The sequence below is a fragment of the Netta rufina genome, assembly GCF_964035555.1.
Source record: "Netta rufina genome assembly, chromosome: 5".
NCBI lineage: Eukaryota > Metazoa > Chordata > Aves > Anseriformes > Anatidae > Netta > Netta rufina.
In genome coordinates this window covers 9,518,142-9,541,584 of record NC_140128.1, presented here as the reverse complement: position 1 = coordinate 9,541,584, position 23,443 = coordinate 9,518,142, and the positions used below count along the sequence as shown (strand labels likewise).

Here is a 23,443-nt window from a genome sequence, read left to right as displayed (position 1 = left end):
CATAAGCAAACACCTTCTAGAGTTCACTTATAAAGTGAAATCCTGCAAAAGTTTGGATTGACTGAGTGCCTGTGCCTAATAAACTGCTTAAGGAAGACAGAGAGGAATCAAGAGGTTCTGGGTTTTTCTGTAAGAATACTTAATAAATAGAAATGGTATGGTGTCTTTTCCATAGGATTTTCTCCAAGTTAGCTTCTCCTAGTTAGCTTTACAGAACTAGTCTGCGCTGATGGTATTATTAATTGGTGCTTTCCAAGGGTTGTTTCAACTTGAGCTGATTTGTATGATCCCCTCATCTTATCACTGATCTGCAGGATCAGCAGAGCAGTGCAGCTTGGCCACACTGATCTCTGACCCTCATGTGTCTTTGTCAGAGAGAAGGAAGTAGGATTAATGCAGTAGCAGTTTCTGCTAGATACGGTGCAGTACCAGATTCTCGCTTCGGGGGAATTTTTGTTTGGATAACTGTAGGAAGACTTTGGCTCTCTTTTGTTCCCTGTGTGATTGGGATAAATATCTTCTTGAAACAACGTTATTTAGGCTTCAGTACATGATTCTTTAGAAACTCTATTTTTTTTTCCTTAGTCTGCATATACTCTTGAAAGAACATCTCTGAAGTTGATGGGTTTGTTATGTTTTCCTTAAGATGTGGTGCGATGTTCTTCATGTCCCTGTTCAGGCAGCCTTTGTGGCATAAGGACCACATGGACACCAGGGTTCTTTTAGGATCAATAACTTCTTTATTGATAACAATAACTTCAACTCTCTTATTCAGGACATAACTTCAACTAACTCTTACTGAGGACAGGCTCCCTTCTGATACCATTCACTCTACAGCAGTACTTTTCCACTTGCTGTTCAGTGGCCAACAACTTTTCCTGGCAACAGCAAATACCCAGCAACTTCCATGTCTTAACGGCTGGAGAACAAGCAGTCAGAGACAGCAAGGCATCTCCTGAATCACCCTTCTTTGGTCCTTCTAAACTCTTTACATTCCTCATGGCCTCATCCTTACGAGTCCAAGTCCGATGTTATCACCAACCACAGGGCTTGTTGACCCACATGGCAATACTCCCACATTAGGAGACTCACAGTACCTAGAATGAAAATTGGCAACTTACTTAATTTTTTAAAGTTTTCTTCTGTGAGTTTGAAATGAAATCTTTTTTACTGGACGTTTGTTTGTTTTGGTTTGGTTTGGTTTGTTTTGTTTTGTTTTGTTTTTTAAAAAAAAAAAAAAAAAGCTCTCTGAAGAACTGGTGCAGGCTCAGGAAATTAACAATTGTATCAGGAATATTTCTCAGGACCTTATCCTACTGATTTCTTTCCAAAGGTCCCTCTGAGGACTCTTTTTTGCAAGGTCGTGGTATTGAAATATTAATGCTTATTGCTGTTTTGGCACCCTGTCCAAACAACGTGTAGGAATTGTGCAGTTGCAATTTGTTTAATTTATTCAGTAAGGAATAATAAGCTTGTATTAAATGGAAGAGTTTAGCTAATTTTTGTGAAAAAGATTCTTAGCAGTTTTCTTTCAAGTTGTAATGCTGTTTGTTGAATAATGGAATAATGGTATGTGTCTTAGGGAACTAAAAAGATGATAGGTTTAAGTGTGTTTTTGCTATTTAAACATAGCTGAAACAATAAAAAGTCTTTCAATAAACTTCTACACACGGAACTGTTGGGTTTTCCAAGCAAACAACATTTGGACTGCTTTAGATTAATAGTTCATCTTACCTAATGTTGAAATGAGAATTAGAAAATGCACAATGGTGATGTAACTTCTTAGAAACCAAATTAACGTAGTTGTAATTAAGAATTTTTTTTCTTTCTATATATGGTGCAATGAGCAACGTAGAGCCAACTATCCCTCTAACCAGAGGCAGCAATTTTACTGATGGAAATAAAAAAATAAAGAGGACCTGGGGCTTTCCATTAGCACCAGTGAGGATATAAGAGTTAATAGCATGCACAATTTTCATCTGCTGACATAAATTTCATGTGAAAGTTGTTCTAAAACTTTTCTCATGTTTATTAGCTTAATAAACTAAAGTCTCATGAAATTCTGATTAGATAATCATAGAGTCAAAGCACATTTTGACAAGATGTCTGTAAAGGGCTAAATGGCAAGCAGAACTGAATATAATTACATTGTTTAAGGCAAAAATATAACTGCTCTTGTTGCCAGACTTACAGAAGCAGATATATTTCATTAAAACTACATTGTTTTTTGGACAAAATGAGAGCCTATTTGGACAAAGTGGGAGAAGGTTCAGTAGACCTACCTAGTTATGAAGAGAGACTGGTTTGTTTAGCACAAGGAGGAGTCCAAGAGAGGACCTAATTGCTATTTTGCATTAACTAAAGAGCACGACGGGGCATATAGGGCCAGACTCTCATCAGAGGCACCCAGCAAAAGGATGGGAGTCACAAAACACAGCACAAACAAATTCAGAGGGATTTAAGGAAAAATTCTTTGCTGCAAAGTTGCTCGGGGGGGTATTGAGTTGCACATCCCCTAGGCCATAAGTGACCAGCTCAGCCTTTGCAAGTGGGCTACCAGGGTGTTAGGAGGGCTGCAGCCAGCATGCTGCAGGGCTACCTGCTGGGGCGGTACCCCTGCTTGAGGTCTCATATGGCTCCTTCCCCATGGTTGGTCCCAGACCCAAAGTAGAGTGGCCATAGGCACCAGCACCCACTACCCAGGCAGGGGAAGAGGCTGCCCAGCAACCTGACTTGGAGAGGTCTGCATGGAGAAAGAGTTTGGACTAGATTGCCTCCATAGGTGTCTTCCAACTTACCTCTTTGTGATTCTTCAGTGGCTTAACCCCTCCCCCCCCCTCCCCCAAGGAAAAAAAAGAAAATAATAACCTTTTGTTTGCTTGCTTTTTTCCTGGAAAATTTTCAAATCATTGAATGGTCTTCCTCCAACATTCAGAAGTCATCCAGGAGCTCTACTTCATTTAATATTTCTGAGACAAATTTTGAAGTGTTTTCGTAAGGTTTGTACTAAATGCTAACTTGTAAAATCTGAACTACAGAAATGCCATGCTATAGATCTTGGACCCTTTTCAATCTATCAGGGGTGTGAACACAGATAAAGATGGCAATGAAAATTTGGTTTCAATGCCTGAAGTAGTAGTCAAAACATCATTGTCCAGCTTCCTGATTTCTGTAATTCTGCAGACATGTTTGCTACAGGAAACATTAGAACTGCACATTTTATTCTGCAACCCTCTAGCAAAGAGGTTTGCAGAACCACTGTCCAGCTTACCTCTGATACACTCCCCAGCCATGCTGAATCTAGTGAGTAAGACTGGACTTATGCAGAATATTTCACATGGAAACGTTCACAAAGCAGTGGACTACTCATAGAGAAAAGTGGTTTTCCTTTCACAAGTCTTCGGAAATTTTTACAGACTGTTCAAAGAAATAATAAAAAAACTTCCAGCATATTCTTTTCTGACATATCAGTACTAGATAGGAAGTTAATTTCTGCAATGATTCAAAACTAACACCCAGCACTGCAAGAGATTGCACCGCAGTGTGATGGGACTACTCATCTGAACGATCTGTTCTCAGATCTGATTTCAGTCATGTGCTCCATTTAAGAGATTTATTAAGTATTGTTTCCCTTTTTAATGTTGTTGACATTTGTACAAATTCAAGCACTTAGTAAATCAAACAGCTGATGCATCAACCTGTTGTAAACAAGTAGTACGTTGAACACCTGTCAGTTTACCTTTAATTTTGCATAGGTAATTTCTTTCTTCATTGTACTTCTTTATTTCTCCTTGGCCATATTTCCTGTGTGCTTGGAGGCAGCAACTATGCAAAGGAAGAGGAGTATAAAGGCAACCACATCTATTCAAAGCTTCATATACACGTATATATATATATATTTTTTTTTTTAAATAATTTTTTTTCTATATTTGGCAGATTCTAAGCCACACTGTCTCAGCTATTCAGGGCCTGTGCAGTAGTAAGGGAAAATGCACCCACAATTCCAATATAAAAATCATTTTCTCTTAGTTTCTAAGTACTTTCTAGGAATCATTTCAACAGTTAGCACCCAGCAGGGTACCTTGAGTTCCCTCCCATCCACAAACACAGCCTCCTCTACAGGACTTGTTCACCAAATGTTTAGATGGTTACATTCATATTTAGCACTGTGAAAATAGTATGGAAAGCTGATTGTGAATTGGGATGCACTATGACATAATGTGGATTTCTGTTGGGGGGGGGGGGATGATGATAAATGAGTATTTCAAAAAAGAAAAGCAGACAAACTTGGGGAGAAAAATCATGGAACCTTCTTTTGCCACTATTTAGGAAATGTAAGAACGGTTTATATTAACTTGGAAAAACTGACTCAAGTTCTTTAAACTCAATTGTCAAAAAATTTGAAAGCTGAAAATATTGCTCAATGATCTATGAAAGTGATGAACTCTGTACTTTGGAACTGTTCTTTCTTAAAATAATATATATATATATATATCACTGCTAAAGGAAGAAAAAATTCCTCCATTAGAGATTCATTATTCGGTCTAACAAAGTATGGTAATGTAGCTGTGATTCTAGCTTCATCATAGTGTGTCAATGTTTTTGTAAATCTCAAAACATTTTTTCTTTCCTTCTCATACCCATTTAACGCATTTACAAAGATGAGAGAAAGAATCATTAATTGTAGAAAGAAGACCATTGAGATTAAGCACTAAGGCAAAATGCATTAGTTCTGTTCATTTTTTCAGCAGATTTCCACCCACTTTCATAGAAAAAATACTTAAGTCTAATATTTCTGGAAGGAAGATATCTTGTTAACCACATTATGAGTAGTTTAATGTGCATTAAAAACATATAAAGTCATTATCATGTAGATATGGATTATAGTCTGATGATAACAGGACATGACTGTAGGAAAGATCACTGGTTTGAGGTCTCTTTACCGAAGGCTTCATAGTTCAGTGGTACTTTATCACATTTTTCTGGAAGGATTTTAGTTATGAAAAACTGAAATATGCCATCCTTTTAATAAATGTGTAGATAAAAAAGGAAAGAGGGTAAGAAAAAAGACTATGATCTTCAGCCTTACCTTAGGTAGGGCAAGTTAAGGGTCTATTCCTTCAGCTGAACCATTCTTTGCCCACAGTTTTTAAATATTGAATAATGTGAAACTAGAATCGTAGATCTGTTTTACCTAAAACGCTGACAGGAAGACTAGTTGCAAGATCTCATTTGCAAGAGGCAGAAATGAGTTTTGCTTTCTAACCTTTTTCCAGAATATATTGTATGAAATAGTGTTTTACTGGCAGGAATGGATTAGATGGCCTTAATATACGTAGTCATTTGATTTCTCTAGTAGATTTTGGATCTGGAGGATTAAAGATAGGTCTAAAATATCATATATATTTGGCTGATCCCCCATATCAGGCAACACAACAGTTTTCTTTGTTTAGGCAGTAGAAGAACTGATATGTTCCACAACTAGTTTTTTAGACCCCTGATATTTTTCCCCTCTCCCATTCTTTCATTGCAATTTTTCAATTTGTGCAATAAAATAACGCAAAGACCAGTTTTTGTTAGTAATAATAATCTTAACTTAGCTCTAGAGCAGACCAACCAGAAGAATTTGATGATTCTAGTTCTTTGCTACCAGTGATTTTTGCTACTTAAACTTTATGTAATCCCTTCTTAGTTTGACTTTTTTTTTTTTTTTTATTTTAGATGCTGGCCTTGCAGGTGCTCAAGTAATTACATGTAACCTTAGTGTAAACATTTGCCCTTAAGCTATTTTGTCCTTTATTGAACTCCTTATAAATTGAGTTCATGAGATTACGTTTTATGAATACTCATTTTTTATTGCTTTAATCTTTTAGGAGAGTCTAAATTTAATGCACTCCCAGCAATGGAGGAGGCTGTTTGCCAATGGCTTTGTTTCAACAGTCAGATAAAACCACATCTCTCAATGATTCAAAATGTTAAAAGTATAGAGGGCAATACATCCATAAACATATATCTTACCTTCCATATCTTTATAAAATTTTGATTTCAAATCTGTTGATTTAGTTTCTTCCTTATATTTTCTTTTATTTCATGTCATACAGTATCCCCATCCTGCATTTTCTTTGTGTCACCTGTGTAGTTTGCAACCTACGTATTTGGAACCCCGCTCAATAGCTTAGTTACAAGATACAAGGGATTTGCATGTGTTGCAAGTCTGAGCATATTGAATGTTTTTTTTCTAGCAATCAAACGTGATATTCAGCTAGTTTTTTTCTCCACTTGTCTGTCTTTTGTAAAGCTAACAGGTAAAAATATATTTGAGAGGTGCAAGAGATTTTTGCCAAGGTATTGCAAAGAACAAGAGTGAGAGCCTCCTTTGAGACTTGGTCTCCCCAGCACCACCTGTGGCCTGAATCCCAGGAAGCTCCTGCCCCAGCTTACATTTCTGTGAACAGACATATTCAGAGCAGCCTGAGCCTGGGAAGTGGGCAACCCCATGCCTCGTTTTACTGTTGGAGCCTGGTGCTGTCTGCCTGTTTACACAAACCCTCAGCTGGATGTAACTCACAGAGTGCAGCTCCTCAGGAAACTCTTTAATGCTTTTAGCTTCTGCACAACAGCATACCAGCATTCCCACCTCAGCAAAACAGCTGGATAGGTCATGGGCCTTGGAGAGAAAAATGTAGAAGCTGTCACAGCTGTCTGTGATAGCAGGGGTGCAACACTGATCTTAAAAATTCAGTGCTATGTTGCAGAGCATGTAGCTGAGAGTGAACCTTCTGAATTCCAGGTGTCTCCTGTCTAGCAGATGGTTCCTTTTCTCTTACTGTTCTAAGAGGCGCTGGTTTGTATAAATTATTAAGTATTTATCATAGTGGCAATTTTCACCCAGCTGAAATCCCATTCTATCAAATACCTTCTCCTGTGGTCAGATAAATATTTAATCGGTGTGAAGTGGACTTGGGGAGAGCTGGTCTGAGTTATTCCTTATGCTTTCTAGGACAACATTAATCATGAGACTTATGGCTGCTCAGTGCTGGCAGATGCAGTTAAACTAATAACCATGGAAAAGGAGAGAAAAACACAGGGCTGAACGCGCAGGTGTGGGACATTGCCCGAGCCAAGGAAGAAAATGGAAGGAAACATTAGAGTTCCTTTGAAATCTTGCCCTTTAATATCCTTATCATTCTGCTGCTTGTTAAAATAGGGATAACCTTAGTCCTGTTGATTCACAGAGGACAAAATAGATGGATCTTGATGGTATGGATTTTCTAGGATTGTCTTTGCAATTACTTGTGTTTGGGTTATATTCATCGCTCCTGGTTGTAATTTCAGGTTTCAGCAGCTTGTTCCAAAAAGAAAGAAATGCTGAGACTTTTGTGTATTAGTATCTCTTTAGAAATACAGGGTTGAAATGCAAGTACTAACAGTGAATGGCTCAATATTTTTTAACTGAGGCCAGTTAAGGAAATAGAAGCAGGGCGCCTTTCTGAGGGTGAAATAATTCCTGTCAGCTCCTGCCTTCTGCAGGCAGGGGTCTGCTTCCAGCCCCCCTACAGGCAGGAAAGCTTATGCCAATGTTGTCCTGCTAGCTCCACCGCCTGTGTAGTCCTCTTCTACCAGGGTTCTCTGGGTACTCCAGGACCCATGCCTGCATTGGTTTTGAGAAGAAAAAAAACAGTCTCTGTGCATATAGCTCGCTAGGTGCTAGACTGATGAAGTAGCACAGGCGCAGCTTGAGCTAACCCGTGCCAAAGAGGAAGAGCACTAGCAGTCAGCTCTTCTCTGAGAGGGTGACTTTTGGCTTTCCCTACTCATGCTTCAGTCTGCTTACACTGAAGGAGGCCCCATGGCACAAGTAACTCACACAAATAATGAACTGATTGATCTGAAATACATCTGAGGCTCACTAGGAAACCGCAGTGTGCTTTCTGTTCCTGACGCCTGTCCCAAAATCTGCATCTCGGACAAAAGCAGTGGTGGCCGAAATGACAAGTGCCTCGTATTTGTACAAACAGCTATTGAGGCTAAATGTCAATGAGCATTCCCTCTACCCCCCATGCTTTACTGTGGGTTGGCACGCTTTATTTCTCCAGTACTGAAAAAGGAATACAAATGAAGGTCAGAATGAAGTTCAGCTACCCAAGCTCCATTCCTCGTTTGCCTCCCACTCTCATCTGCTGCTCTCTTCCACGAGCACAGGCTCCTTGCTGCAGTGTAAACAGTTTCCCCACTGCGAGCCCTTTGCTACAGAATGATCCGTCAACACCACAATTAATTGATGTATGTTATTGCCATCCTTGCTGTGCTCTTCCTGCCCCCACCACGTGTCGCTGGGGTGGTCCTCGTGTTGAAGCACAGGGAAAAGAGCTCCAGGCACACAATGTTTGTAGCAGTAGGGATTGTCTCGGTTTGTGCACGTTCCTAACAGGAGAAAGAGTTTGCAGAGAGTGCAATGTGATTTTTCTTTGGGGGGCGGAGGGTGGAGTGTCAGCAGAGCCCTAAGTTTTAAAGAAATTGTGAAGAATTTGAACTCATTTTAACCACTCTTGACACCACTAGCTGTGAAGTTAGCTTAACTCTTTTAGGTTTATTCTGTTTTTCCACTATTTTGTTCAGAAGATGAATGCATGTATATAGTTCTTTTATGCACATTGATTTTTTTTTTTCTTTTCGGTTTGATGGTTTCATGAGGTATGGGCAAAAAGGAAACAAATTTATATTTTATTTATTTTTTTTTTTTCTCAATTTTAGTTTCACTTGATTTCTCAAATACTTCACTATTCCACTGTTCTGACATTCTGGGTGGGTGGTAAATATCTGGCAAACTCATAATGCTAAAGTGTCAGCTGATCTCTAAAGAGATGGCTGTGGTCCTTGCTCCACTACAACAGATGCGTGATTTGTTCTTGCCACTGCTTATTGTGCTAGTATTATTATATCGTTATGACACTATCTTTACCTCTGCTATTAATCTGACCTGGTGAAAAATAAATCTCTTTTTTGAAATATCTAGAATTAAGAAGAAATATCCAGAAGTTAAATTTTAAAATGCCAAGGAATTCTGCATTTTTTTAATTAGACTGACCAAAAAGCAGATGCCTTCAGAATAAAAAGTATCTTGTAATCATTACTATTTTTTACAAGGATTATTTTTCAGACTGGATTTCTATTGTTGCAATATGTGATTTAGTTATATTTTTTAACCTTACCTGGGGACACTAAGCCAAGATGTAAAATGTATGGTAGTACAGAACCATAATATGTCAAAAATTTCATATATTTCTGGATAATTTATAGTCGTTTTTATTTACACTATTCCACATGAATCTGTTTAGATACATAAAGTCCCTATCAGTTACTAAGTTTACTCAGCAGCTGGTGCTGTTTATACTGGCCAGTGGATGTCACTGTTACAATACAAATCTGACTAAAAATAGCTGTAACATTGTAGATTGCCATCAATGAATCATAAATAAATAAATAATTTCTTTATAAACTGTCACTGCTGTGAATCCCTTAAGCAGGAGAGAAGAAGGTAAGTAGAGGCAGGTAATAATCCTCTGCAACCACTCGTGGGGTGGGAAGCATCTTCTACTCAGAAGCTACATTTACAATTGAAAAATACAGCAATAGATACTGCCCTAAGCTATGTTCCATAAATACTGGGTAAAGATAAAAATATATATAAAAAAGAAAAATTCCTTTGTGTGAAAAGTGGAATTGACATGAGGTAGCAGACTAAGATATCTTTTGACAGCTTTTGCTGCCTTTTGTCAGCCACAAAACTCGTGGCTTTTGTTCTTCGTTGCTGTTGGAATGCTAGTTAGTTTAAACAGAAGGATTGCTTGGGTTGATGCCAAATCTATGCCATATACGCACACACACACACAGACTATGTATATATACACACACATATGTGTATATATTTAAAATGCATGTATGTTTTTGTTTCAGCTGCCATGCACGACTTAAAAAGTGTTGCTGTTAGAGACGGAGAGATGGCAGAGTGGTGAGAAAAAAGTATGACTTGCAGGGGGCTCTGAAGATTACTTGACATCTGTCTCCCCTGAAGAATCTTAAATCCCAACTCAGTCCCCTGATAGAGTACATAGTAAAGTATTGTGAAGGACACTAACTGTCCTGTTAGTGTGACTCTTTTCCTGGAAAAAGCAGTGAGATATGTGCACATGTGTATTTTACATATTTATTTTACATATTTTTTTATTTTATTTACATATTTTACATATGTATTTGTGTAAGTAAACCTCTCACCAATTCACAGGTGTTCCCTAAGCAACCCTTTCCACTCTGTGCTGTCCAGAACCCTCCAGGTGGTTCTTAGCAGCTTTAGTTGACTATGGGTTTTGCAGCTATAAGGTTTCCCAGGTAAAGTTCTAAGCTGATGTTGAATTGAGCTTTGACTTATATGATCTTTAACAACAGAAACATGGAAAAATATGGGGCTTTTAACTTAGGGCAATAACCATTTAAATTCAAGGTGTTGACAGTGTGCCTTACATCTCTTAAAATGTCCAATTTGTAGGGATGCTGCCTCACCACAAGCACCTCGCCACTTTTCTTCTTATGTTTCAGAGCCTCTTGCTTTAGTCACGCCGGCTTACCCACCTTAACCAAGTTAGAAAATCAGGTTTTGCTAGTAAACTTCTAAAAAAAAAAAAGTAAAATCCTAAAGTAGTTAAAAATATGATACTGCTTTTCTGAATCTTAAAATGAATCTTAAAATAGCGGGTATAATGGCTGAATCCTACCTATCTACTGGCTTTTCTGATGCAAATACAGGTGTGAGGGGGAATGTCTGCCAGGTAAGCCTGTCTGTCTCTACATGCATGTTGTATTGGGGACATATTCTGGAATATTCTTCTCCTACGATATTTTGGGAGACTGGAGGGTTAGGTTCAAGAGGCACTGTATAAGCCTCCAAATGCAATCTTGCTGGAATGATCTCTTTATACTTCTAAAGGAGTAAGGAAGAGAAGAATGCTTCAGTATTCATTTTAAATACTATATCACTGTTCTTACGGCTCTGAGTGCACATCATAAAGCCATCGAGCACTTCTACTGTGTGCTGTCAGCATGTGCTTTTGAGATCTGCCCAGAAACAAGAAGTGTGTGACAGACTGAGGTGAGCTGGTATTTTCGTTCTGAGAAACTGCAGTGCTTGGATTTGGACAACGAGGAGCTACAGAAGTACTGTGTAGCTGTTGTGTTCACTTGGTAGGGGGAAATGAAATCTACTGATTTCAAGTGCAAAGTGTTTGTGTATATTTCAAAGACAAAGTTACAACGAGTGTGTGGAAACAACTTGCAGATTTTGCCTTGGGTGCTTTGAGACTGACAAACATTTTTTCTGATCTTGACAGTTTGCTTCAACTGTGAAGTTCTAAATGATGCTGAAATAAGATATAACACAGACAGTTCACCTTACTTCTGCAGCAATAATAATTTGCAGCAGAAATATTCAGCAACAATGTTTGCTTAAGAGCTATAGAAACAGTTGAGCACAGCTGAGCAGGCTATGGAGACACAGCAATTTAGAATGTGAAATCAAAATGCAGTATGCAAGCAAGAAATAGGTACACACTGTTTTTTAATTTTCTTTTTGTGATGATCATGGACATAGAATTGATTACTCGTGTTTCTCCATGCACTACCAAGCATGTGTTTCTTAATAAAATGCATGCAAATTAACTGAGAGACCAAAACTGCTACAGATGAGCATTTCAAAAAAGTTTTTAATTTCTGAGAATACTTTTTCAGGGTAACTATCATGGATAATTGAATTGCACGATGCTTTATTGTTTTTAGTAATCAGGATAATTCCAAGCTTGCATAACAATCATGGATGTATGTGTAACAACATTACTGTTCCTAAAAATTTTGAAGGCTAGAATCCTACTTTATACAATGAAGGAAAGGTAGACTTGGGAAGCAGTGTCTGCGTACTTTATTGTTCTACTGACTCAAAGATAAATAATCTGATAGAAAGATATTGTATGCAGTGCTTCTAGGTTTTTGTTATTCAGGTCTGCAGGGTCACATAAATGAATGTAGTCAGTGGGATGAAGCAAGCCTGAATTTAATTGGATGATAGATTCAGTTCAGGCTCTCTTTATGTATATTGTTCTAATACGGAACAAACAGAGCAACCCAAGCTGTAGAGAACAAATTTTGGAAGAAGCATAGGAACAATGGTGTTCCTATTTCTCTATTGAGTTTGGGTAGAATTGGAAAGTTCCTCGTTTCCAGCATGGGCCCTGGCCACTAACTGGTCCCCTTACCAACTCATAGGAGCCTGCACAAATGCCTTTCTATAGCCTATAGACTAGATATAGACACAAAGATAGTACCTCTATATATTGCTTCATCTTCTCACCCCACAGTTAAATGGTATGAAAGGATATCATGCTCTTGAACAGATGTCTTATAGGGAAATAGTGTGAGGAAGGGATGAAAAACAAATTCTTCACTTTTTATTTGCTTTGTCTAAAGAAAACCATGTTAAAACTGCTCTATGCCCTTCCATCTACCATGAAAGCAAAAAGAAAAATGCCACTTTTTTTCCTAGGAGAGATATATATATATTTTTCTATCCTTTTCACTGGCGTTTGCATGCTTTCATAACTTCTCTAATTTCCATTTAAAAGTGGGGGTAGAGGGGAAGAAAGTTAGGCTACTTATTTCCTCTTCAGAGATGAAAACCTTTATTCTGCTGTAATAGCTTATAAAATTATACCTAAAGGTGTATGAAGCTGACAAAATTCATATTATGCCACAAATCATTTTTTATTTTTTTAAATTTTAAAATATTTTTATTTTAAAATTTTATTTAATATTCATATTCATTATTTAATAATTTTAATTAAGTTAATGTTTTTATTTTATTTTTTAATTTTTAATTTTCTAAATTTATTTTTTAATTAAGTATTACATCATTTAAATGCAAAAGATTGAGGATAAGACTATTTTTGTAGACAATGCAAAAATACACAGAGATAACTACAAAAAAAGTACTTAAACTGACGAATTTAAATTCAGAAAGTGGGGATGAAGAGAAAAAAAACGTATATGACTTTAGGTAGTTCTGATCTAAATTTTGTTTTTGCAGGTGCATCTGGCTAGTAGTTCACAAGTGTCTGCATTCATACCGTAGTATATTATTCTTTAACATTATGTACTATATATTCCAAGAATTTCTTTTCTTCAGTGTTTGGCATGTAATAAGTATTTGTGTGGGATGCAAGTAATGCACAACTATCCTGTTTGCAGTGAGTTTGCTTGGATCATGGTAGAGGTGTAGAAATAAATGTATCTTCTGAGGACAAGTCCTATTTTACAGACAAACAGACTGTGTATAGGAACAAAGCATAATCTAGTTACCTGTTGAAATACATCCTTGAGAACGTTTACATTTTGGCTCGAGTCCTTTTAGCTCATGAGGTCTATGACAGTGCCAATAAATCAACGTGGTACTTGTAGATAAGCAAAGCGCTCCTTTCCTATCATCTACTTCCTGATGTCTCTCTTTTCTTTGGGTATCATGCAGTCACATATTACTTTGACTTTCTCAGTTGAAAATTGATGAGACAGTATTTGAATTCTAAAATATTTTTCTTCACGACATTTAAAAGAGAAATACATAAGCATATTTTTGTTATTTGACATTTTCAGCCAGATTGATGAATTATCACCACCAAATCACAAGCAATTTGAGGTCACAAGTATGCTTGAAAATCTGGCATCACCTTTCTGTCTGCCACAGGTATTACGAAAACCTAAGTAAAATACTCAGTTATGCAACAAAGCACTTTAGAAGCTCTGTAACAAAAGAAAAAAAAAAAAAAAAAAAAAAAAAAAAAAAAAGCAGCTACAACAATAAAAGTATTTTGTTTTGAAAGCCCACATTTTTGCAGGGGGATTTGATGCTAAATTCTATAGCTTTAAGGACAGTCAGATAATATATAAAAGAGCATCTGCACTGTCCATTATTGCTTCTTTTCTAGTTAGATAACAGTATAGTTCTCTTCGGGTCAGGATATAGGATGGCTAGACCAGATGGCACCGTGCCACTTTGGATACAGAACACTGCCTATAGCACTAACGGCAGGAGGCATGAGTCTTGTGGGAGTTCACCTGGTAGAGCCAAGCAGACAAGTTGTGTGGTGGTGGAATGCAGAAGTCCGTGGGATGGGCTAACCCACCTCAGTATGTTTGTTCCAAAATGACGGGGAGGTGATTGATGCATGGTAAATGCGTGGGGGGGCCTCATAGCTCACACATTTGGCATCGATCCACTCTCAGATGCTGCTATCGGAGAAAATACATGCTAGTGGCAGAGCTGGAATGAGGGTGTAAGGCCCACCATGCAGCCATAAAACAGCCTCATCATGCAGCAGGCCAAATAAGGCCAAAGCTGTATGTGAGCATGGTACTGAAGAAATAAATTTCTGTGAAGATGCTAACTGAAACACCCTGTTACAGTTTTGTTGATGAAAATGCAAAGAGAAAGTAGGCATCTTTGAAGAAATTCTTAGTGGTTTCTTTTGCTTCAGAAGATGGCAGGTTGTCTGACAAGGAATGCAGGCATGCTGTGAGATAAATTTAAAAGTAAAATTATCATATCTGAAGCTACGTCTGATCGCTTCAATGCTTTATACAAGTTGGAAAGGAAAAGTCTGATATGGCTGTATAGCAGCATTGCATTGCTATGCTAGCTGCTGCCAAGAGGATGTTATCAGTGTTTGGGCTCAAATATTTTATTGTCTGTATTACTGTAATGCCTAGGACTTACAGTCACAGACTTAAAGATTGCTGGTGTGAGTTCCTTGAAGAATTACAAAGAAAGAAAATCTGCCTTTCCTGAATGAACCTTATCAGTTAATTTCACTTTTTCCACACGTGCAAGTAACGTGACAAACTCCTGCACCGTTGCCATACTGTTTTTATCTCGCTGTGCACGGAGACAGCCAAATGACTTGCAGGTAGAGGTTTTGTGTATGAAGTGGCTGGCTATGTTCATAAACAACATTCATTTGTCTTCCCTTTTCCATTTTATTTTTGCTCCCTTTAAGCGTTTAAAAGGTGCCTTTTCCTTACTTTTTTTGTTTGAGGGAGGGAGTAAAAAACTGTAGTTGGAGAAGAATCAAGTACGTGGACAAATAAATCCAAATCATAACTATGAGATTGTAAACCAAACTAGCTTTGGAGGTCATGAAAGGCTGTCAGAAATGGAATAGAGGACTAATATCTAAGCCAAGAAGCTAATGACCCAAAAAAAAAAAAAAAAAAAAAAAAAAAAAAAAAAAAAAAAGCAAATCCAGGAGCTAACTTTTAAGCAACAGCTTATAATTTTTTTTTTGTTTTTTACTGTAGATTTAGACTACACAGCTAAGAACTGACAAATTTGTAAAAGTTTCAGTTATTGTTTTAGACATTCTTAAGGAACATGGTTTTAAAGAAAAGATGCACAGATTTTTAAAATAGATCCTAACAGTGGAAACAGACATTATACAATAGGTTTATTGCTGATAGTGATGTTTTTAGTCTATTATTTGGTTCTTTATTTAACAAATTAGGCTGCTAAGCCAAAATGGAATTACATTGCAACAGTTCATAGGCTGAAACTGCAGAGCTGGAGAACACTGATCTCTTCTGCTATTTGTTTCAGATAAGAAGCAAAATAAGAAAACAGCTATATAACATGAAATAAAAATGACTGTTAAAAGTTGCCTACTTAGGAAATATGGATAGGGTATATAATATATATATATATATATATAATACATAGGATATATTGGATGCTGCTATTATAGTTCTCTTCCATGCTCTTCACCTGCTTTGTGACATTAGTGCTTTCTCTGTGATCTTTTTGTGCTGTTGCAGAAGGACTTTTTCACTTCTGTAAAGGTCTGTTCTGAGGATTACAGTGTGTTCCACATTCAAGGATGCCAAACTCCTTAGACTTCTATTTTGGCCTAAATCTTTTAGAACAAAATGGAGATTCTTTGCTGAAAATAAATAAATAAGTAAAAATTAATTAAATTTAAATTGTGGAAATTAAATTGTGGTAAACGTTAAGTTTCTCTCTGTTCCTTGATTTAGCTAGATAAATTATGGCCAACGCTGGAAAAGTAACTCTATTTAAAGATGTAAACATGAATTTATAAAGCATGAGCCTAAAAATAAGCATACAAGTACAGTGAGCTACAGAATCAAGGCCCAAATGCTTTATATCAGGCAGAAAACACAGTTAGACCTTGTGGATATAAGAAATTCCTACCCAGTTAGAGAGAAAAGGTCTATTAAATTACCATAGAAATTAAATATTAAAATATGGAAATCAGTGAGTTTGTGTCTTAGCAACACAAAGTAAAATCTTTATAGAAATGTTCCATTTTTTAATTCATCTATTACAAGCTTTAGCTCCATGATCTGTTTTCTAGACCTTTTCCATTGTGACTGACAGCTTTATCAGACTTAATGAAGGACCTCCTCATCATGCTCGTGCCTATGGCAAAATTCCTACTGTCTTCAGTAAGAACTGAACATTGGCAAATAATTTTACTGTTCTGCTAAAGAAAACTGGCAAATATCAAACAAGATGAATTTTGTATTGCAGAGCTTTAAAGTAGTACACAAATGTCTTCCTTGCAAGAGTTGTGCTCAACAATTCTCTAACCATTATTTTTTCATACTATTTAAATCTGTTGATAGAAAATCAATAATTTTGGATGGTGCTGGAAACATTAAGTGTTAGACAACATTTTAGACCAAGGAATAGCCCTGGTGTTTTCAAAGATCTTGCAAAATATTACCGTATATTACTGGCCATTTCGCATCATCTTGCTATTTTGCACTTCGATGAGTGACAGAAGTATGGATTCAACCAAGTCCTTCAGTAAACATACGGAAAAAAATGCATAACTTCATAGTTTGTTTTAATAACAGTTGGAAATTTTGTGTTTTCTTCATAATTTGAATTTGCTATTTCCAACTTCTTTGAATTTATTTATTATGTATTTTGTTAAAACCATTGGAGGTCATCTAATCTACCCTCCTGCTTTGGAGCTTTACCATTGTCATTGCTAATCTGGGTCAGACATAGTTTGGTCAAGCCTTATTCTGGAAATATTCAAGAACGGATATTTCACTACTTTGTCACCTGTTCTTATGGTGCACTAGCAATATAATATTATTTTCTTAATGTTCAATCTAAACCTCACACATGGCTGTTGTCATTAATCAGATCATCTAGCACTAAGTAGTTTTTACTGTTATCTATGTAACTGATTTTCAATAAATTGTAGGCTGCTAGAATTCCTTATTTTTTTCCAGTTGAGTTCATTTTCTTCAGACTGCGGCAGTTCTCATATTAAAGACCCCTGATCATCTTGGAGAAGTTCTATAGAACAGCTACACAGTCTTTCAACACTATTCCTGAACTAAGAGGGTGTGGAGGGGCAAAGCTAGACAGAATTGCATATGCAGCTCAAGTAGTGCCAAGGGAAGGTTAATAACCATTTGGTCTGTTGGCCACATTTCTCCAAAGGTTTGCTTTATTTGTGATGCAAGTGCACTGTTAGTTGGCTGCTGTTCAAGGTGGTGTTTCCCATAACCTTCAGGTCTTTCCCATCAATGCTGCTGCTCAGAGTGAATTGATGTACGGGTTTTTTTCCAGGTGCGGAATTCAGCATTTGTTGAACCTCATGAGTTTCTGCAGGAGGAAGCTTAGTTTTCTTTCTAGGCAATAGGTAACAGCTGGCTACAATTACTTTTTGAGATGCCTACATTTCTCAGGGAAATAATTGGCGTATGCCACTTATCACAGGATAATTTTGTTTTAATTTAAGGTTTTAATTTCATGTGGCTTTCTGAAAAGCACTGGGAAAGTACAAAGTTAAATTTAAATAATCTCTCTCCTATAGCCTGTTTTCCTAGCAAAACAGCATCCTGATAAGTAGAAAGTAAAAATTGGAAACTCAATCTTCTTTTTAGCAGGTGCAATTTTTACAGATCCCAAGAAATAGATATATACATAAAGCTGCACATTCTGTGATCAAATGAAACCAAAGGAGGAACTCTTAATTTCTAATCTGTCCTGACAAAGACTCCATCTCATGAAAAAGACACGTCTGAGTCTGTAAATCTGTCCATAAAACAGAGTTCATGTCGAAACTGAGTACCTCAAACCTGAGCAAAAACTCAAGATGATGTACAGGCATGTGAACTTTAACTTTTGAGTCACAATCTTGATTCTGGTGATTATAGAGTTAGAGTGTTTAAATCTAGTTCTGTTTGATCCTGATCTCTTAATCGAGTCCACAGTTTTGATGTATTTTAGAAACAGTTTACAAAATGTCATACTGAAGCATAGTATGAGTCTCACCTTAACATGACTTCAAAAGAGCGTTCATTAGTGAGTGAGGGTGGATTTTTGAGTTCAATTTAACCTTCAGAGTCGATGTTTGTATATATGAAGCTTAAGAATTTGTGCATTTCCTATATCTCTTAGCCATTAATTCATATTGTTCTGTTATATATAATATAAAAAGCTATCTAAACTGGACCACTAACTCTCCTTTTCTGAAGAATTAATGTTCCAGATTGTGATATTATCATACTTTAATGCTATCAAGCTTACTCAGTTGACAGTGTCAACGATTCAATTTAAACCACCTTTGTAGAGGTATTTTTATTTCTCTTTGCAGACCTTACCCCCAGCTGTCATATTTGTAGTTTCATGCATACATGCTACAAACTGCTAAAAATAGAGCTGCATTATTAAGAAACAAGTAGAAAAAGAACACTTTTCTGTCTTCAGGTTTAATTCCTCTGCTGGGTTTCTGAACACAACCTTAGTTTTAGCCTTAGTCTTTCTCTCCTCATTGTTCTGTGTACTAATAGGGTTGGATTAACCTGTATTCAGGAGTTCTGTAACTCTCCATATAAGACCCCAGACAAGAAATGGGAGTAGCTGATGGCCTCTTTTCTGAGGGTGTGCGAAACACCCTCAGAAAATACAGGCTCTCTAGCCTGTATTTTTATTTACTAACACCTTTTTTCTTTCTCCATATTGTAGGTAATTATCATACAAGAGCAGGTCTCTTATTGGTTTCCTCTGTTAACAAAGGGAGCAGAAAATGTTTCTCCTCTACTTCTCTCTACTCTACCTTTAAGTCAGAAGTGTCAGCCAAGGTCTCCTTTAGGATTAGGTCTGGCCTACATCCTTCCAAAGGTTTAGACTATTATGATGAAAAACTACATCTGCTGCTTGCAGACTATATATGATTAGTTATTACTAATTTTATAGTATCTTTTATGTTCTGTTTGTATTTTTTGTTGTTGTTTTGTTTTGTTTTCCTCTTGACTGTCAGTTGCTGGGTTTACATTTCAGTTTTACTTCCCTACTGCTTCATTCTGATGTAATTAAAGCTTGAAAGTAAAGAACTTAATTCTACCATTTCTTTTGGCCTGCTTCTGATTTTCCAGCATAGCTTGATGAACAAGAGCCAGCTTGGCTTCTTGGCTCCGCTTGCTTTATTCTGCTGTGCAACACCAATAGTGCTGTCTCTCAGCAGGAAAGAGCTGTTCCCAGCAGCTTTGGAAGCAGTTTTCCTGAGATTGCAGGAGTGGAGAGGAATGCCTCATCTCTTACGTTCAGTGTGCAGAAAGACACCAGAGACTGACAGATGAGTAGGATCATGTCTTAACAGTACCATAGCTTCTGTATCTTTTCTTAAACTGACAACAAACCTTTTGCAACTGTTCAAAAACCACCCCACAACATTTGGTCAGATATCCTAAGGAGGTAAGTAATTTTTTTTTTTTTTCTTTTTCCTTCTTGAGTTACGATAACAGTTGGACCTGTCAGCTTCGTCTTACATAAGTGCTGCCTGGTATACTCTAAAAGAGATTCCTGGGGATGCCTCCCTTTCATTTAAAAAAAAAAAATCTATCTACATACAAGTGCCTTTGTATGGATGTATTTGTTTATGCATGACTGTTTAGTATGTTTTCATAGTGTAAAAATAATCTTAATATTTATATATCTATATGTAGTAGTTATTTAACTGCACTGATACAGACCAAGCAGTACAACTTCCTAGTACAGACCGCCCTGTAGTAAGGGGTGGCAAACATGTCATTTGTTAAGCAGATGGTATGCTACAAACCCCAGTCAACCATGGAAAAGTTTTAGCTTGGCTTTACTATCAGACACCATCTCTAGTACGCCCTTAGCATGCAAGCAGACCTGCTGACTCTGTAGGAATGAAACAAATTCTGTCACCAGCTGCAGAGGTGATTTAATTAACTTCTGGGAAGTAAGTAATGTGTGTGACCCTCAATGGAGAAAAGGGTTGCTAGGTAGTGCTGGAAGTAGGGTGGAATATGGGACTGAGCATGCAACTGACCGAATTGAGGAAGAACAAGGAAACAAGATTACTGTGCTCAGAAAGAAATGGTAACAACATTCAACCATGGTTGAGTGATGCTAACTCAAAACTTAGCGCAGCACAAGCCATGAGCGGGGGAGGCAGGGAAGGAAGTTAAGGCTTATAATTTTGCATTTTTCATTATTTTGAATGATCCTGTTGGCATGCATCATGGAGAAAAGGGAAATTAGGACATAACATAGCAATGGGACACAGCAGGCCTCAAGTGTGCAACATAGTGTCTTTCTGTAAAAAGCTATCTGTAGCAAGATTAAGACTAAGCTTGTAAACATGCGAAAAAATCTGGTGGCGTGACAGGAGTTGGATGACAGGAAGAAGCGGCTGACACACCAAGTTACACAGATGTAAGGGCATTTATTGCTGTGGAAAGGAGGTGCGATTTCTGTAGGTGTTAACACCTGGCTTGTTTTCAAGGGGAAGGGGCAGCAGAGCGGGGTGATGTCGGGGCTGGGGCTGAGGGAGCGGGGCCCGGAGCCTGCCCCATCCGCCCTCCTAGGGGCTGCCTCGGGGGCGGCCGCCGCCATTCCGCGCGGCGGGCCGGGCCGGGCCGCCCGTTACCACGGCAACGAGGGCTGCGGGCCGGGCCGGGGCGGGCCGAGCCGGGCCCGGGGCGGGCCGGGCCGCCGGGCTCCCGCCCCCCGCAGCCGGCGGGCCGGGAGAGGCTGCGGGCTGCCGGGCGGCGGCACGGCACGGCACGGCAGGATGGTGCACCACTCGGGCTCCATTCAGTCCTTTCGGCAGCAGAAAGGTAAGGTCAGGGGCGGGGGGCGGCTGCGGGGACGCTGCCCTCCGCGCTCCCACCGGGGGTACAGGGGCAGCGGGGACACCCCCAGGACACCGCTGGTGTCCCCTTCGTTGGCAGGACACGGGCTGCGCTGGCCGGCAAGCGCTACGGTGAACGCATCCTCCGCCGGGGTTAGGGATGCTGTGGAGCCTTGGCTGTGGTTGCGATGGAAAACGCTGCTTTGCTCAATGAACTCCCAGTGTTTGTTTCTGATCTTGGAACCCCTACTCTTTTCCTGCGTTATATTCTTATTTTGTTTCTCTAATTCTTTGTCAGGTAACGCGAAACCCAGCTTTCTTTCATAACCAGCATCTTTCCCTGCTTCCTCTTGTTTTAGTTGTTAAACAACTCTTTTTTTTTTTTTTTTTTTTTCCAATGAGTGCATTATGCCATAAATTATGATTTAATACGGCGTTCTCCATACATAAGTCATGGGCTCGCTTATTGGATTTGCCCTCATTCAAGTTCTTGTGTTTGAATGGCTAGTGAGAAATAAATAATTCAAAGCACTTATTCCATTCTGGTAATCCCATGATAAATTTAGTTCCTTGCTGTAGAGGTTTTGCATTTACTGCCTATCCTACATGCAGTAATGAGCAGTGCTGTTGCACGTTGCATCTAGTTTATCAAGTACAAGTTAATCAAACGAGATAAGAGGTTTTTTTTTTTTTTTCAAATGTAGTGGATGCGGTTATAAAAGCATCAAGTGATTTGAAGCTATGCTGTAAATCCTTAGTGTTTGTTGTTCTAGTTTTGTTTTTTAATAAGAAAACAGTTTTTAACATTACAGCAGCGATTAGCTGGAGTCCCTGTCAAGGCTCTTTGGGAGCTGTTCAGCTGCTTTGTAATAATATTGGGGAAAAATACCCCCAAATTAGCTTCATCATATTCTAGTTCAGGGATGATATTTAATTGCTTTGAAACCAAACCGCGTTGCATGATTTAAGAAATTGTGTGTTTGTGGTAGTCATAAAACTTAATAATAATCTAGAGTTTTTAGCCAGTAACCTACTGAGAAGCAGATCCTTCTCTTCTCCTTACACCTGAAGAAATCCTGAGTAAGGTACTGAGCCAGTAACGAGGTTCTGAGAAAGGGAGAAGGCTCTTGTGGAGCTATGTAGTCTGTACAGCACAACTGGAGTGTCTGTCACTTTCTTGGTAATCTCATCTGCAGTGTGATGTGTGCTAAAGCTACCTGAATGAGTTTGGTTTCAGCTTTTCTCAACCTGCTGCTTCTGACGATGCAGGGGGACAGCATGAAATCTTGGGCGAAAGGATACAGAAAAACTAAGAAAACATAAATCCCAATCAAGAACTCATCATCTAATCAGGAGGTGTTTGAACAAAGCAGAAAATCTAGCACCTTGTCATTGACAGAAACGGATCTCAGCAGCAGGGCATCATGTCATTGCCTTCAGTTTTTCCTAGCTTGGTCTTTTATGTTATTCTCCTACTTTAAGATTCCAGTGGAGTTCTATTCCAACCTAGCATAGCTGAGGTTTTGACTAAATGCTCTATTTGTTTTCTAGCTGCTCACAGAACTGTGCCCTAAATTCCTTTTTTTTTTTTTTTTCAGAATCAGTGGTAATCCCCATGAAATGGCCAACTGCCCATCGCAGCTGTGCCTTATATGCTTCACTTGCATTGAGACCAAGCTCCATTTCTTTTGGGGGATTGGAAGGGCATAATTTTTATGTGGATTCTCAATTATATAGGAAAGGTATAAAGCAACAAAAACAATAGGTGATAAAAAAACAAAAGTTGATATTTACTTTTTTAGATGCAGCAGTTGTGTACCTGCTGTCATCTAATGCAATATTCAAACCAACTTGAAGAGAGGTAACGTTTAAGATAGGAGATTGAATGGGTTAGGGAGCATTGTGTTTCCTTACCTTACCTGCTGTGAGTGCTTTTTACTAGCTGAGAAGACAAATAGCATTTTTTGTACCAAAGCTATCTTTGAAAGGCTTGAGAAAATTAAAACCAAGTTCTCCAGGCTCTCGGGTGTGTGGGAGTCCTCAACAGAGAAGAAAACCAAGAAAAATGCATGTATACCCCAAGGATTTGTCTCTCGTTGGAGTTTGTTTTCTTTCTTCTGTTTTTCCTCCTTGACAGAGTGAGGAGGTGTTCACAGTAGGAGGCTGCCACTGTAACGTGCCAGCGTGGTTGTGTCTTGCTGCTGCTT

General features: G+C 38.3%; 1 protein-coding gene across 2 annotated transcripts in view; it reads left to right on the top strand.

Moving 5' to 3' along the window:
* Positions 1 to 23,443, top strand: part of ANO3 (anoctamin 3) — a gene marked incomplete at its 5' end in the record, with an annotated part of 201,747 nt that overhangs the window by 51,867 nt on the left and 126,437 nt on the right. The window contains one exon of one of the 2 annotated variants that reach the window (XM_084288568.1): positions 21,177 to 21,222. The exons of the other annotated variant lie outside the window; for it this stretch is intronic. Coding sequence (XP_084144694.1) covers positions 21,177 to 21,222 — 46 coding nt within the window. Of the gene's footprint in view, positions 1 to 21,176; positions 21,223 to 23,443 lie in introns of those variants that run through there. 2 annotated transcript variants of the gene reach the window in all.